Genomic DNA, 16,437 nt, shown 5'->3' on the forward strand with positions numbered 1-16,437 from the left:
TTAGATATGTCTGCCTCTTAGATAAGTTCCCACTGACACCATTGATCTTTTTAGCTATCTGTAAGGGGTTAATTCTTCCCAATAACCACAAGTGTAAGGTTCATTATTCCCAGTGATTATCACACTAATGTATCAAAGGTTTTTAGCAGGGGTTCCCTGAGATTGGAAAGTTTTTTTCAAGGGTTCCTCTGTGTTGGAAAGGTTGAGGAAGGCTGCTATAGATTGTCACATGAGTAACAGCTCTGCAGAGTCTGCTTGGATGTTTGACATCACATTCAAAATGGCGGCACCCAGCAGTAGTCTTAGGCCGTTTTAATGTCTACACAAGGGAAGCTTTTATAGGTAAATCACAAACAAGAATGTTGTTGAAATGAATGGTCTGGTGACAAAGTACCACATTGTTGGTCACATGATACCAATGTGTGTTACTACACACACACACAGGTGTGGTTTCTGAATTTCTAATACTATGGAAGTATAGGCTTCTTAGCCAATCTTAAAGTGGATGTAAACTCTCACATATACCCAATGAAGGGAACAGCCTCAGATGATCACGAGGTGAAACAAATCTCTCTACATACATTTTACATTTATATCTGCTTTCTTCAGCCTTATACAGGCATACCCCACTTTTAAGTACACAATGGGACCAGAGCATGTATGTAAAACAAAAATGTACTTAAAGTGAAGCAATACCTTTTTTTCATTTCTAGGCTGTAGTGGGGGTGCCAAGGGAACACTCACATGTTATTAGGCTCACCTGATGCAAGGGGGGGGGGCGCTCCAATCCAATCCTGGACATTGTGCTGTGCACAGAGGACAGTGCTATGGAGAGGCTGAATGGCATTCTGTAGCTGGCAGGGAAGCCGGAAGAACCACCGAGCGGATGTGATTTCACCGAAGGTGGGGCAGCGGCCAGGATACAGGAAGAGAACACTGGAACAGTAGTTCCTTCTACTGCGGCTGCATGGCGCGGGAATGTTTGTACTTGTGAGGCACTTTATGTACACTCGCGGGTATGTCCATACTCGCGAGTGTAAGTAAAGTGAGTGTCCGTATAGCAGAGTATACCTGTATACTGTTTAGAATGTGCACGTCTTGTTAGAATTGTCTCTTCCTGTTTTAGCAGGGGGAGGGGAGTCCTGCCATACACTGTGAGACAGCTGATTGGAGGAAAGGCACACACCCACCTCTTCTCATAGGCAGAGACTCGCAGAGCTGTGCTGTGAATTGACCAGCTCTTTGCCAATCTATTTATAGCAACCTCCCCCAACACAAATTTCAGCCTGGTTTTATCACAGTTGACAGAGAACATGTCAGAAGTTATCGTGCTGATAACAGAAGAACTAAGCAGCAGAAAGCCACGGGACTTAGGGCTTTGGAGAGAGCACAAATGCAATGAATAGGGTTTACATCCACTTCAAGCCTGGTACACACAATGAGATTATAGAACAAATGATCTTCTGTTTTTTGTTTTTTTTTCGCCAGTTGCCCCACCGAACCATGCCCTTCCCCTAAACACGCCCTCATAAATTATCTCTATCTATGAAATGACACTCAAATGTTTTATGCAGAATTAAGTTATAAAAAAAAAATAAACAACTTCATCAGTGCCCCTTAGCACAGCCTCACCAGTGCCCATCAATATAGTCTTACTTGTGCCTGTCAGTAGAGCCTCACCTGTGCCCGTCTGTACAGTCTCACTTGTGCTCATCAGTACAGCCTCTCCTGGGCCCTTCAGTACAGCCTCACCTGTGCCCGTCAATGAAAGCTGCTACAGCGGGCAATCTCTGCTCTCTGATCAGCCAGCTCAACTCTTCCTCTCCTCTCTTACCCTGGCTGGGAGAATGGCTCCCATTCAACCCCGCTTGCTGGAAGTGCTCGCCCCCCCCCCCTCCACCAAGGCAGCCCACGCTCGACAGCCCTCATTTTCCACTTGCAAAATGCGAGTATGCAAGTGGAAAATTTGGGGGCTGTTGTAGTGTATTTGTATTCTATTTTCAGATGAAAACTGTACTGATTTAAAAAAAAATTATATGATCTGGTCTCATACAAGAATTTTTTTTTTTTCGTTTTGTCCTTTTGGATAATGTCAGATTAACTGTCCAGATTGACTCTCGAAAGCTCTGTACTAATGATTAGATTATCATAGGATCGCTTTGAAAGCGGTATTTTTCTAATTGGGTGTACCAGGCTTTGGTCACTGTTGGTTATGTAGACTTACTTGAATGTTATCTTTTACATATCTATATAATACATGTTACATATATATCTATATAATACATGATACATGTTAAAATAACATTATAGCTTTGCAGTAAGCGTTCAACATTTTTGCAATCGTTTTTTTTAGTGTTTATTAGCATTTCTTAGAGGGGTTTTTTGTTTTTGTTTTAAAAGACCACATAGGGAAATGGGCATCTCTGACACACTACTGAGGGTGTTATATGCCACAATTAAGATGTAACTGAATGACATTGAGTTTGCTGAAGCAATGTGTTTAGTAAATGGCTTTTTTATAGACTACCGTATTAGGAAAAACAGCTGATGTAAAAATATCAAAATGCCTTTCTAAGTTGCATTCACATGTTAAAACTTGAAATTGAGATTTTAGAGATTGGGTGTACGTATACCTTAAATTTCCAGGTACACTGAAAACATGTTTTAAGAATGTTGCTTGTTTTCCACCAGTAAATAAATATCATTAATTGTATTTTTTTTTTTTTAACTCCTGGTCAGGGTTATCACAAGGATCCAGTTTTTGGGCCGATGTACACAGCGTCATGGAAGATTGTGAATTGTTGGAAGGCTCCCAACACACAGCCTCTGTACCTGGATTAGTTCTGTACATGCAGAGCACTTCTAGACTGATATTATCTATGTTGAACCAGATTGGAGGTTCATGTGTTGGTCGTGGGTATTGTACTGGAGACCTGAACCCTTCTTCCCTATTGAAGAAGATGCTGGTATCAGAATTGTATGAAGTTCGCTTATTGACACTAGAATTTGTTCTGCGATGCATGAAGACCAGCGATGGGGAGATGAAAGGATCACTGTTTTCTCCGGCTGTAGAGAAGACCCTGTTTGAAATGATGACCAAGGAAAAAAATTTGGAGTGCCTGTGCCAGGTAACCATTGATTCATATATTTTGTCCAATTACCTAGTGCCAATAATTTACACAGAATACCGAATCACACCTTTCACTTTAAAATAAGTTTCTACCATATTGGGGCAAACTGGGTGGAAGCTGTTTCTGCTATTGGGATTGTGGGAGGAATTAGTAAGGTGACTGCAGCTGCAAATGTGCACTTGTATAAAAGAAGAGTGCTGCAAACTTTATTCATACTAATATTTTGAACCTTAAAGTGGAAGTAAACCCTCCTATCGTTTTCAGCCAAGGAAGCTGCCATCTTGGTCTCTGTTTAATCTTCAACTGCCATGATTCTGCACATGTGTTAAATTGTGACACCAAACATTGGATGGTTTGACAGTTTGGTTGAGAGCACAACCAATGTGACAGTTTTATTCCTGACACGTGCTGGAATTTTAACTGTTTTTAAACTGTTAAATTGATGGGTTTACTAACGCTTAAAGAGGTCCACCTTCTTCATTGAGTTGAAGGAGTTCAGGTGCCCAAACAGTCATTTAAAGCGGTGTTCCACCTGGGGAAAAAAAAAAATATATGGACAATTACCTGTCCAGGGAGCCTGCGATGTTGATCAGCTGTCGGGTGCTGCCACGGCCATTCGTCATAAGGGAAACCGGCACTGAAGCCTTTCCTGTTCCCTACTGAGCATGCACTTTCAAATTGGCTTGATGGAGGGGGGCTGAATTTTCGAGGGACGGCACCGCGGCACAGTCCCCTGGAAGTGGGGAAGGGTACCTGTCAAAAACAGGTACCCGTTTCCCCCTCCCCCTGAAAGGTGCCAAATGTGGCACCTAAGGGTGGGGGTGGAGGAAGCAGTTTAGCAAAAGTTACAGTCTTGGGTAGAACTCCGCTTTAACCACTTCAGCTCTGGAAGGTTTTACCCCCCCCCCCCCCCCCGACCAGGCCATTTTTTGCTACGCTACACCAAACTACTTTAACTGGTAATTGCGTGGTCATGCAAAGCTGTACCCAAACTAAAGTGGAGATCTCTTTTGGGGGTATTTGATCACCTCTGGGTTTTTTTTTTTTTTTTATTATATAAACGAAAAAATACCAACAATTGAAAAAAGAAATATATATATATATATATATATATAAATATATATATAGATGTATGTGTGTGTGTGTGTGTGTGTGTGTAAGAAATAATGTACAGAGGCAAAAGATGTGGGACCACTTTTTCAACAAAAAAAGTACAGTACAGGGTATAATTTTGGATCCATATAAATTTAGGCAGTGATTCCAAACTGCGCAGCAAGCGCTGAAAAACACTCCAGCCATTTTTGCATGACGGAATCAAGATAAATGCACCTTTTTAAAAAGGTGTAAATCTTATTAGGAACAGGGGCTTCTTTTTGGCCAAAAAATGCCCATAGGGAAGTCCACTTCAAGTAAACGGGCTATCCATTGTGCAAAATGCGGAATCACTTTTGAAAATTGGAAAAAAGTAATGCTGAAGCTGTTAGAGCTGCGAAGGGTGAGCCAACTCAATATTGAACCCTACGGGGCGAAAACCGGGATGCCATTAAAGTTCATGTGCGTGTAAAGGCAGGTGTCCCAATACTTTTGACAACATAGTGGGTGTGTATATTTATATATTACATGTACACAGTATATATATATATATATATATATATATATATATATATATATAGATTTATAGAGCAAGAAAGGGAGGCTTGCTGCACATAAAATGTAATAGAAAATGACATACAAAAGGAAAAAAATACTTAACAGTTTGGGGCTACATGGATAACACCCTTCTTCAGAGTAGAACACATCTCATATACAGTATATAATATTACATATATTGAAAAACATGCAGTGATAATGTCGAGCTTAAGCACCATTTTTCTATGCCTCCTGCTGAGAAGAGGCCTGGATAATATATGCAACAATCAAATATTTAACATGAAAAGCTTTTTGCTTGATTTTCACAAGAACATTTTCCCAATTGCTTGTCAGGTGATGAGAATCCTTCATGAAATGAATGTTGAAAAGGTTCTTTTGATGGCAAAACAGAATTTTCAAACGGAGCCCAAAGACTTGCTAAGGAGGATTATAAATCTTATATCCACTACAAGCCACAGGTGTGTACTGACAGTTCTGCTGTCATTTCATTTGACGTTTAACTACAGCTAGACATAACAAATATTGTATAATTGTGTCACAATATACAATTCTCCTCACTGTAGTGTAGCAATTTCTTAGTGGTCTTTTTTTTCATCACTGGTTGTCCAGTCCTGAGAGCCATGCGTTGGCCAGTTTTTTTTTTAAATACTTGAAAAAAGTTTCATAAATTGAACATTATATCCACCTTTTTGGGTATAAAAAGTAACATTATAAATGATGATTTATAAAAGCAGGAAGTATTGGTTGAAACAATGTTCCACATGTTGTAAATCATGCTGTGTGGACAACAGACATGTGCAATTCGTTTCGCAGCGAATCGAAATTCGGCCAAATTTTGCATCGTTCGAACATTCGGATGCATCTGAATGTCTTAAGGAAAAAAAATGATGAATTTCAACTATGAACTTCAACTATACAAAATAAATGATAGCGAAAATAACGAATGAATTCAACATGATTCGTTAAAGGTCTAATGAAATAAAAGGTCAACTCAGAGTACATCTTCCAGTCCAATCAACTGATTAATTTTGTGCTGAAGGTTGGATTACTGGCAAAGTGCATTCCTGAGAACTGCGTGAAAAGGGTGTTGTATTGTGTTTGAGCAGAGGAGAAGAGATATTGTCATTGTGTGTGTTAATGGATTCAAAAACAAACGACTTTCCAAACTATGAATCGTTATCACTAGGGTTGTTTTGATACCGAGTATTTGCAGGAGTACTTGTACTCTTGCAAATTCTCCCGATGCCTACTCCAATACCTGGACACTCAGGAACAATCAGTGCTGCAGCAGGGAAGTTATAATCACCGATCTCGGAGGGGAGAGGAGGAGAAGCACATAGGGAGATCGGTAATTATAACTTCCCCCGCCACCGCACCAATTGTTCCTGAGTGTCCCCTGTATCCTCCTCCGGCCCCTCCCCTCTGTGTCCTAATTTGTGCTCCCGTGTGCTCATCCACCCCCCCCTCCGTCCTCCGACCCCTCCCCCCTCCTTTTTCTCACACCGTCCATGCCTTCTTCCGTCCCCCCCATCCTCCTCTGCTCCCCTTCTGTGTGCTCCTCCAGTCCCCTCACCCTCCATGCACTCCTCTGGTTCCCCCCCTCCTCCGCTCCCCCTCTGTGCGCTCCTCCAATCCACCTTCTCCTCCTCCCCTTCTGTGTGCTCCTCCAGTCACCCTCCTCCTCCGCTCCCCCTCCCCCTCCATGTGCTCCTCCGGTCCCCCCTTCTCCTCCGTTCCCCCCCCCATCTTCCTCTGGCCCCCCCATCCCAGATCTTTAAGGATGGAGAGTGAGCACTAACTCTGTCTATTCTTAACTGAGCATCGTAAACTGTGTTCATGATGCTCCAGTTTATGAAAAGAGAGGAGCCTCTGTCTCCTCTCCATTCATCTTCAGTGCAGCTGAAGCTGCTGAGAAAGTGACTGGGAAATCTCTATCCTCAGTCCCTTTCCATGTCTCAGAGGGCAGATGTCAGGGGTCTGTTTACACCCCTGACATCTCACCGAAGATATATATATATATATATATATATATATATGTATATGTAAAATAAAAAGCTACTGACACAGTCTACGCCTCATCGGTTCCACCTATTAGTGCCCATCAGTGCTGCATATTAGGATCACTGTCACATGACATAAAAAAAAGTATCGTAATTGGTATCGGCGAGTACTTGAAAAAAAGTAGCGGTACTTGTATTCGGCTTTAAAAAAGTGGTATCGGGACAACCCTAGTTTTATGCATACATAAATATCAAATCGAAATGATATACATACAAAACGAGTCAATTCGATATAACGAATATCGACATGCTACAGAAATAACATATTATCCAAAACGAATTAATGTAACATAACGAATATGACAGAATGAAATTATGTATTTTTCGAAGGAAAACTAAACGAAACACAATTTTCCGCTGTGCACAAGTCTAGTGGACAAGTCTTTTTACAAGATTGTTTTAAGTGATTGTTTAGAGTGTAGAAAAAACTGCAATCTTGAAAACAAATGCTACTCTCCACAGAGTGTAAGCCAAAGGTAGAACATGATCAGTCTTCCAAAACTGCATTTTCATTGCAGTGTTATCTTTATTTTGTAAGTCTTATCATTTTTGTCACCGCTTTTCTCAGTAAATATATTTATAGGTGCTATTGACATGCAATTTTCACCACATGTCGGTAACACCCATATGCAATCCATACATACAAAGAAACCTCCTGTATTGAATTTTATTGTAACTTTACTGGCTGCCCTCATGTTGTAAAGCGCTGCTCAATCTGTTGGCGCTATATAAATCCTGTATAATAATTTTAAAAAGTTCAGAAATTAAGTTGTGTAATAAAATGGAATGACATAGGGAAAAAGTATTGAACACATAAATAAAGGGAGATGCAAAAGGGTCACAAACAAAAAGTCCTAATGCAGCAGCCTGTGCATCTCACTGATGAGTTTCGCCCTACTGTTTCTTCTTTTTTTGCTGCTGGGTGAAATGTGCTAGCAGGATGCAAAGGATGCTTTGTTAGGTTCTGGACCTTCGACTTGTGACCGGTATGTCCACGACACTACTTTCATTATGGAGGTATGTTCAATCTTATGGACAGCATTTGTTGGCTAAGAAACCACCAAAGCTGGTCATACATTATTTGATATTTGGCTGGTTCAGTAGGGACCACTTGACAGAAGTCAGAAGTTTGATTTCTGTTGATGGAACATGCTGGAAAACTTTTCTTGATCAACAGCTGTAGCCAATCAACTGCAGCCACCGACCAATGTATTCTGATAACTGTGGGTGCCCCTGGAAAAACACATTGTCTTGGCAGGGGAGGTAGAGTAATGGGGGGATTGGGGTTTCCTCCATTTATCTTGTTTGTGGGAAGGGAGGTAATCTGTTGGCTGAACGAAACGGGGATGATCACATATGGATCAGAATTCGGCTGGTCTCTGCTGAACCATCTGAATTTTTACCCATCTTTAGCAATCTTAAAGGATAAGTTCACCTTTTGAGAAAAAATTATAAATGCACATACAGTGAGGCAAAAAAGTATTTACTCAGCCACCAATTGTGCAAGTTCTCCCACTTAAAAAGTTGAGAGAGGCCTGCAATTGTCATCATAGGTATACCTCAACTATGAGAGACAAAATGTGGAAACAAATCCAGACAATCACATTGTCTGATTTTTGAAAGAATTTATTTGCAAATTATGGTGGAAAATAAGTATTTGGTCAATATCAAAAGTTCATCTCAATAGTTTGTTATATAACCTTTGTTGGCAATGACAGAGGTCAAATGTTTTCTGTAAGTCTTCACAAGTCACACTGTTGCTGGTATGTTGGCCTCCATGTCCTTCATGCAGATCTCCTCTAGAGCAGTGATGTTTTGGGGCTGTCGCTGGGCAACACAGACTTTCAACTTCCTCCAAAGGTTTTCTATGGGGTTGAGCTCTGGAGACTGGCTAGGCCACTCCAGGTCCTTGAAATGCTTCTTACGAAGCCACTCCTTCGATGCCTGGGCGGTGTGTTTGGGATCATTGTCATGCTGAAAGACCCAGCCACGTTTCATCTTCAATGCCCTTGCTGATGGAAGGAGATTTGCACTCAAAATCTCACGATACATGGCCCCATTCATTCTTTCATGTACACGGATCAGTTGTCCTGTTCCCTTTGCAGAGAAACAGCCGCAAAGCATGATGTTGCCACCCCCATGCTTCACAGTAGATATGGTGTTCTACCAGAAAACCCTGGTTTAAAAGCACATCTCATATCACCGGAAGACTGATCGTATCATTAGCTCTCACGTATAGCAAGGCATCGGATATATCCCGTCAGCTGTATAATAGTCACTGAAGACTTGTGAGTGCCCAGTGTGGCCAGCTCTGGTGAATGGCCGCTTTTCTAATACTGCTTTCAGCATCAGCATCAGCTACCAGGGTTTTCTGGTAAGTGCATAACCTATAGGGATTTACACAGGAGGTGTGGTGGTGGACTACTGTGAATCTGAACGATCTGCTAGCAACTTTTGCCACTTTTTGACTTACAGCACTTTATATTGGCAGGATTGGTGCTGAATATGAACTATTATTCAATATACTAATGGACTATATTTTGTGTTTCTGGCATATGTGATACCATTTACATTTCCGGTTTGAAATTGATTGTATATATTATAAGGTTTCTTACTGGGCGATAGTTTGTATCACATTTTAAATTTAAACTTACAGTTGGATGTTTGAGTTTTAAAAACAATAAAGCGCTGCTAGGGTCTTAGTGCGGTTCACCATTCGGTGACTGTCTTGGGCTCCATTTTTTGAGTTCCTGTAGACAAGCCCTGCAGCTTTCAGCCTGTAACCCATACAGGCTGACTGTTTACAAGCTGTAGGGCTTGTGAATGAACTATGAGGTTGGCAACCAGTGACCTCGCAGTCCATTCAGAAACTACAAGCTGTCAGCCCAATGGCTGATGGTACTTGTAGTACGTGCATTCACAGCAAACTGCATGTGGCCAAGCCCCGCACAGCCGCCTAATTTTCAAATAGTGACAGCGAGGGGGGGGGGCGAGGTCTCCCACTTGCGGTCACAGGGAGAGGGGAAAAGGCTGCAGCTGCTGGAACATGTTCCACCCTAAATACGAGTGGAATATGTAACATGCTCCAAAAGGTGAACTTATCCTTTAAGACTCACCCTGCTCCTGTACACACAGCAGTTGCACAACTACAATAGCTTCAGCAGGTATTCCTCCAATTTGGCATCATAGAAAAAAAAACCTAACTGAAATTGTAACTCTTCCCCACTCCATCCAAAACTTAAAAAAAAAGAATGTTGATGGATTTAGGCTTTAGGAGATCAGGTTGAAAAGTCAGATGTTTTCTTTACATTTTAATTCCGGCTGCTGAAGCCTATTGGAAGATAAACAAAACCTGCTCTTATCTCCCCACAATTCAATTTATTAGACAACCCTGGTGGACATAGAGAAACACCAGACAGCGCAGCCAGCTGTAAATACTCCCCTGGCAGACATTTAGTGCCTTTCAGCTTTGCTGGTGCTGTGATTAAAATAGCTAATTGCCTTTGAAAATAGAGAATGGAGTTGCACAGCTCTGTTTCCAGGCCTGCTCATGCAAAAATCACTGGGAGAACTCCTATTATTCGTTAAAGGTGCACAGAACAAAAATAGTTTGTTTTAACCACTTGCCAACCAGGCTTTTTCTAGCACTTTTTGTTTACAATTTTAAATCCAGTATTTTGTGCTTGAAAATTACTTATAATCCCCCCACATTATACTTTTTCAACAAAGACCCTAGGGAATAAAATGGCGATCATTGCAATTTTTTCATGTTGCGTGGTATTTGCTCAGCGATTTTGAAAAAATACACTTTAATAAATAAAATAAATAAATAAAAGGCAATAGTTACACCAATTTGTTCATATAATGTGAAAGATGATTTTATGCCGAGTAAATAGATACCTAACATGTCACGCTTTAAAATTGCGAACATGCTCGTGGAATGGCGACAAACTGTGATCTCTCCATAGGCAATGCTTTAAACGCATTCACAGATTACCTGTTTGGAGTTATAGAGGAGGGCTAGTGCTCTCGCACTAGCATTCGCGGCGATACCTTGCGCGTGCTTTGAATACCGTTTACATATGCGTGCACGATTTGCGTGCCTATGGATATTTTCTTTATTATTTATTGTACTTTTAATTTTTTTACGCTGTCCCTTTTATTTTTTATTTTTTCCATCACTTTTAATTCTTTTACAGGAATTGGTTTTCTGGGATCAACTAAGGCAGATAGAATAGGCGATAGTTGGGGAGGCACATAATGCCTATATCAGGGGTAATCTGATCACAATAGGGCAGTGTTTCTCAATTCCAGTCCTCATGGCCCACTAACAGGTCATGTTTTCAGGCTTTCCATTATTTTGCACAGGTGATTTGATCAGTTTCACTGCCTTAGTAATTACCCCAGCTGTTTCATCTGAGGGAAATCCTGAAAACGTGACCTGTTAGTGGGCCATGAGGACTGGAATTGAGAAACACTGCAATAGGGGCTGAGACCAAAAAGGAAAGGCGGAGGAAAAGAGGTGCTACATAAAGAAATCTATGACCTCGAACAGCAACATAAAAATACAGGAGAACATGAAACAGAACTGTTGGTCATATTAAAAAGAGAAGAATTAAAAGAACTTATCAAGCAAGAGAATAGAAGGGCTTTAAACAAACTGTAGAAAGAGAGGTATCAATGAGGAGATGTGTCGGCAAAATATCTAGCAAAAATGTTAAAAAACAAAGTGGGGTCACATTTCATAGAGAATATATAAAAAGGGTAAGGGGGAAAAGGTGTGCACAACCCCAGATAGTGCACTGGAATTCCAGGATTACTATGGAAAACTATACTCGATCACCTAAAAGGATACCCCGGAAAAGGTAAAAAAAAGGTTAGACAACACAAAGGTTTTTTTTTTTTAATTAATTAGGTCTAAAAAAGATCCCACTAGATCGGGCATATACAATTAGCGGACCTCCAGCTGTTGCACAACTACAAGTCCCATGAGGCATAGCAAGACTCTGACAGCCACAAGCATGACACCCAGAAGCATGATGGGACTTGTAGTTTTGCAACAGCCGGAGAGCCACTAATTGCAAATCCCCACACTAAATAAACTTAGTATCTTGGAGGACCCAATAACAGAAGCTGAGATTATAAAAACCTTAAAAGAGTTACCAGCCGGGAAAAGTCCCAGCCCAGATGGGTTGACGACACTATATTACAAGCAGTTCAGAGACATCTTAGTCCCCAAGATGCGTTCATATATGAATGAGATTGGAGCTAAATGGGATATACGTAAGGAAGCATTAGAGGCTGCAATTACCATAATCCCAAAAGAAGGAAAGAATGCCTCAATGTGTTCAAGTTATAGACCCATCTCATTATTGAATGCCTATGTGAAGTTGTTTGCGAAGATATTAGCAGGTAGATTGAAAATAGTAATAAACGATTTGGTGCACACAGACCAAGTAGGTTTCTTCTACTGGTGCAAAAGTAAATTCCCAAGATGCTTCTGTCAATAGACGCCGAAAAAGCATTCAATAGAGTAGACTGGAGATTTATGCGGAACACACTGGAGGCATTCGGGGGGGGGGGGGGGCCCTATGATGTCCCGCTGGATAAATGCCCTTTATAAACATCCTACAGCAAGGGTAAAAATAAACGGGACAGTCTCGGGGCCCTTTGAGATGTTTAACGGTACCCGACGGGTGCACCCTGTCCCTATTTTTCTTTGTCCTTTCATTAGAACCATTGCTGGCAGGGATTAGACAAAACCCGGATATTACAGGGATAAAACTCAGAGATGAGGAACATAAAATAGCGGCATCTGCCGATGATGTCCTGTTTTATACCACCTGCCCTAGGATAACCCTTCCCAACTTATTGAAATCTTAAAAAATATACTTAGACTTAGCAAACTTCAAAATCGGAGATACTTAATATAAGTGTCAAGGCCCAGAAGGAACGGTTATACCAACAGAATTTCCCATTTGTATGGCGAGATACAGACTTAAAATACTTAGGAGTTAAAATAACACCTTCCTGCACGACCATTTACCAACAAAACTTCATTCCGAATTAGGACAATTCTGCAAAGATGAGTGGGCCAAAATTCCTCCAGGACGCTGTAAAAGCCTCATTGCACGTTATCGCAAATGCTTGGTTGCAGTTGTTGCTGCTAAGGGTGGCCCAACCAGTTATTAGGTTTAGGGGGCAATCACTTTTTCACACAGGGCCATGATGGTTTGGATTTTTTTTCACCTTTAATAATAAACACCTTCATTTACAAATTGCATTTTGTGTTTACTTGTGTTGTCCTTGACTATTGTTTAAATTGGTTTGATGTTCCGAAACACTTAAGTCTGACAAACATGCAAAGGAACAGGAAATGAGGAAGGGGGCAAACACTTTTTCACACCACTGTATGTTTGAAATGTGGATAAAAAGAAAAAAATGCACAATTAAAGGATATTATATTAAAAGGTAAAATGTGCACTTTTCAGGATTTAGTTAACAAAAAAGATGTAATGGTGGTAGATAGACGGAGGTACGCACAGTTAATGCACTTTGTGTAGTCCTTGCCCCAACCGATTAGGTCTGAAGATAACCTGCTCCCATTTGAAAGGTTGTGTTCAGGGGTGAGTTGGAAGAGGGTTATCTCCAGGATTTACAAAATGCTGAACGGGTTAAAAGAAACCGGGCCTCCCCCTTGCATAGTAAAGTGGGTAGAAGAGTTGGGCACAGGAGAAATAGACATAGATATAGGAAAAATACTACAGCTGACACACGTCACGTCAACCGATTGTAGCCTGTTATAAATTATAAGTGTTTAGCATGATGGTACATAACCCCCGATATAATACACCATTACCAAGAAGAGATCACAAAATTATGTTGTCAGGGCTGCTCAGAAATTGGAACCATGTCCCATATATGGTAGACATGTCCCAAAATAAATACATTCTGGAAAGAGGTAATCGTAACAATACAGGAAATCGCTGGCATTAAAATTTTAGAGGAGCCCTGGGTACCGTATGTCCTATTAAACATTATATGAGAACACTGTTGCCTCAATTACTAAACACTGCAAAAAGCCTAATACCCAGTCTATGACAGAATCCAGAGAGACTGACCCTGAGGAGTTGGTTCTGTAAAATAAACAAAGTATACAATTTGGAGTTCTTTAAGGTTTAGCGGGGAGGAAGGAGAAGTTGGGGTTGAACTGAAATGGAGAGACTGGTTAAAATACAAACAAACAATGAGTTTTGCTAAAAAAAAAAAAAAAAAAAAAAAAAATGGGAGCATAGTTAGTAAGAAGGGAAGGAGGAACGGGCAGGTGGTTGGGCTGGAGAGGAGAGGTGGGGATGTTTGGGGGGGGGGGTTAAGGGAGAATGACTTAAATTTTAACCATGTTATAATACAGAAAGTGGGGCTGAATTGGGAATATGGCCTGGCTGCTGAATATTGAATTTTGTATGTATATTAAAACACAATAAAGATATTGAAAAAAAATAGACAGCAACAGTTAATTAGATGACAATGTTTATTTTTCTTAAGTATGAAGGGAGTTGTCATTCATATTCAGCTAAGGGTTTGGGCCAATTCTGTTGCCATTCGTACATGGTAAATTAAAGATTTACTGTATGTGAGCAACACATTCTAGCAAGTGTTAAATTACCACTGGTGCAATGTGTATCTTTGTCCAGATCTAATCTGTGCATGAAGATGAAACCCCTACTTATGTAATTGTTCAATAAAGAGAATTTCAGTAAAAAAAAAAAAAAGAAAGGTAAGTGATACAAAGGGTAATAACTGTTAGGAAAGAGCTGATGGAAAAAGTAAAAGTACAGTATATTAGAGGCAGGATAGGCCTCTCTGCAGAGATTGGCTTTCTGGAATCGCCTAAGGCAGATAGAACAGGAGATAGTTGGACACATTCAGGTAAGGAGTTCTACTGGATAGGAGAGGCTCTGGAGAAGTCTTGGAGGCGAGTATGAGAGTAAATGTCAAGGGAGCTGGCAGACAGGAAGTCTTGGGCGGAGCAAAGAGAACAATTTGGTTGGTATTTTGAGACCAGGCTAATGATGTAGCTGGGGGCAGAGTTGTGGGTGGCTTTGTAGGTTGTTATTAGTATATTGAATCTTATTTGTTGAGCGAGCAGAGGCTAATGGAAGGATTAGCAGAGAGAGGTAGCGAACACTGAATGATCTGTAAAGCAGATGAGTATGGCCACAGCATTCATGATGTATTGAAAAGGATTAGCATATGTAAAGGTAGCAGGGATATGTGAACCGTCTCCATAGAGAGCCAGTCAAAATCTTCTGCTATTGCTAATTGGATGCAGGGAATCCCTGCATCCAATTCGCAATAGTGTGAACCCAGCCTAACAGTACAGATTAGTGACCATTGGTTTTAGCGGTTAATAAGTTGTTAGTGAGTTTAAAGTAGAGCAGTTTCTGTGGAGTGTTGTGGGCAAAATACAGACTGAAAGGGGTCAAAAAGGTTGTTATCAGTGAGTTGGTAGGTCAGGCACTTGTAAATTAGCAAGGAGATGGTCTTATGTCAGTGATGGCGAACCTTGGCACCCCAGATGTTTTGAAACTACATTTCCCATGATGCTCAAATATACTGAAGACTGCATGAGCATCATGGGAAATGTAGTTCCAAAACATCTGGGGTGCCAAGGTTCACCATCACTGTCTTAGGTCGTTAAGATTGGTGGGGCTCTTTAAATATGAAGTGACCAGTGCATGTTTTAGAGCATTGGGAAAGATACCAGTAGACAGGGAGAGATTGCAAATGTAAGTTAGAAGGTGTAGGATTGAGCAAGAGTGCGACCAAAGTAGTTGCGAGGGAACGGGGTCCAGGCGGCAGGTGTTTAAGTAGGCATTAGAAAAAAGTTTAGCAACCTCTTCTATGGTATTGAATGTGCAGGTGGATATGGACTGTTAGGTGGGAGAGATATCCATAAAGTGAAGATCTCATCACAAATTGCATCAATCTTATTTTTGAAGTGACTGACTATCATCTGGGCAATTGTAGATTTTTATAGTGCCAAAAAAATGTTGCAGAATTTTACAAATTTGTTTTGCATGAATCTTTCTTTTAGAATGGTTTTGTTCTCATGACCAGTTTTTCCCAAAGTACAGCAGTTTGTTATTCTACAAGTATATTGGGAACAGCTTAACATTTAAACATATATATACTGTACATCCAGCTAGGGTAACGGAAATTTCCTTGGTTGACTAAGGATTTCTCATGGATCACCGGACATGCACAGGTTGTATACTGTAGTTTCCAGCAGACTGTAGATGTGTTTATTAGGCAATGTCTGCTTTATTACCATTACTGTAAGCACCTGCTGTCATGGCAGCCATCTGTCTGCAGAGCCCTATCAATGGGCAAAGCCATTCAGAGTTATAGCCTGTTATGTTCCCAGCACTGTAAGTTTCCCTTGTTCAAGCAAGGCAATGAGGTGTTAAATACTTTTAGGGCAATACAAATGGTCTTCAATGTCATTTTTACACTTGCTGGTTTTGAAAGGATCAGCAGTAAAACTATTGAAGTCATGTCAAATGAAGGCTCTTTGAGTTTTTAAAGGGGAGCAG

The 16,437-nt window shown here is 40.7% G+C and overlaps 1 protein-coding gene across 2 annotated transcripts in view; it reads left to right on the forward strand.

Annotated features, from left to right (window-relative positions):
• THADA (THADA armadillo repeat containing) overlaps positions 1-16,437 on the forward strand; it is a 930,763-nt gene that overhangs the window by 698,575 nt on the left and 215,751 nt on the right. For both annotated transcript variants that reach the window (XM_077485673.1, XM_077485674.1), the window contains exons 32-33: positions 2,740-3,128; positions 5,115-5,239. In XM_077485673.1, coding sequence (XP_077341799.1) covers positions 2,740-3,128; positions 5,115-5,239 — 514 coding nt within the window. The remainder of the gene's footprint in view (positions 1-2,739; positions 3,129-5,114; positions 5,240-16,437) is intronic.

This window comes from Lithobates pipiens, unplaced genomic scaffold (assembly GCF_037356315.1).
Source record: "Lithobates pipiens isolate NorthernLeopardFrog02 unplaced genomic scaffold, aLitPip1_a1.2 Scaffold_18, whole genome shotgun sequence".
NCBI classification, from domain to species: domain Eukaryota; kingdom Metazoa; phylum Chordata; class Amphibia; order Anura; family Ranidae; genus Lithobates; species Lithobates pipiens.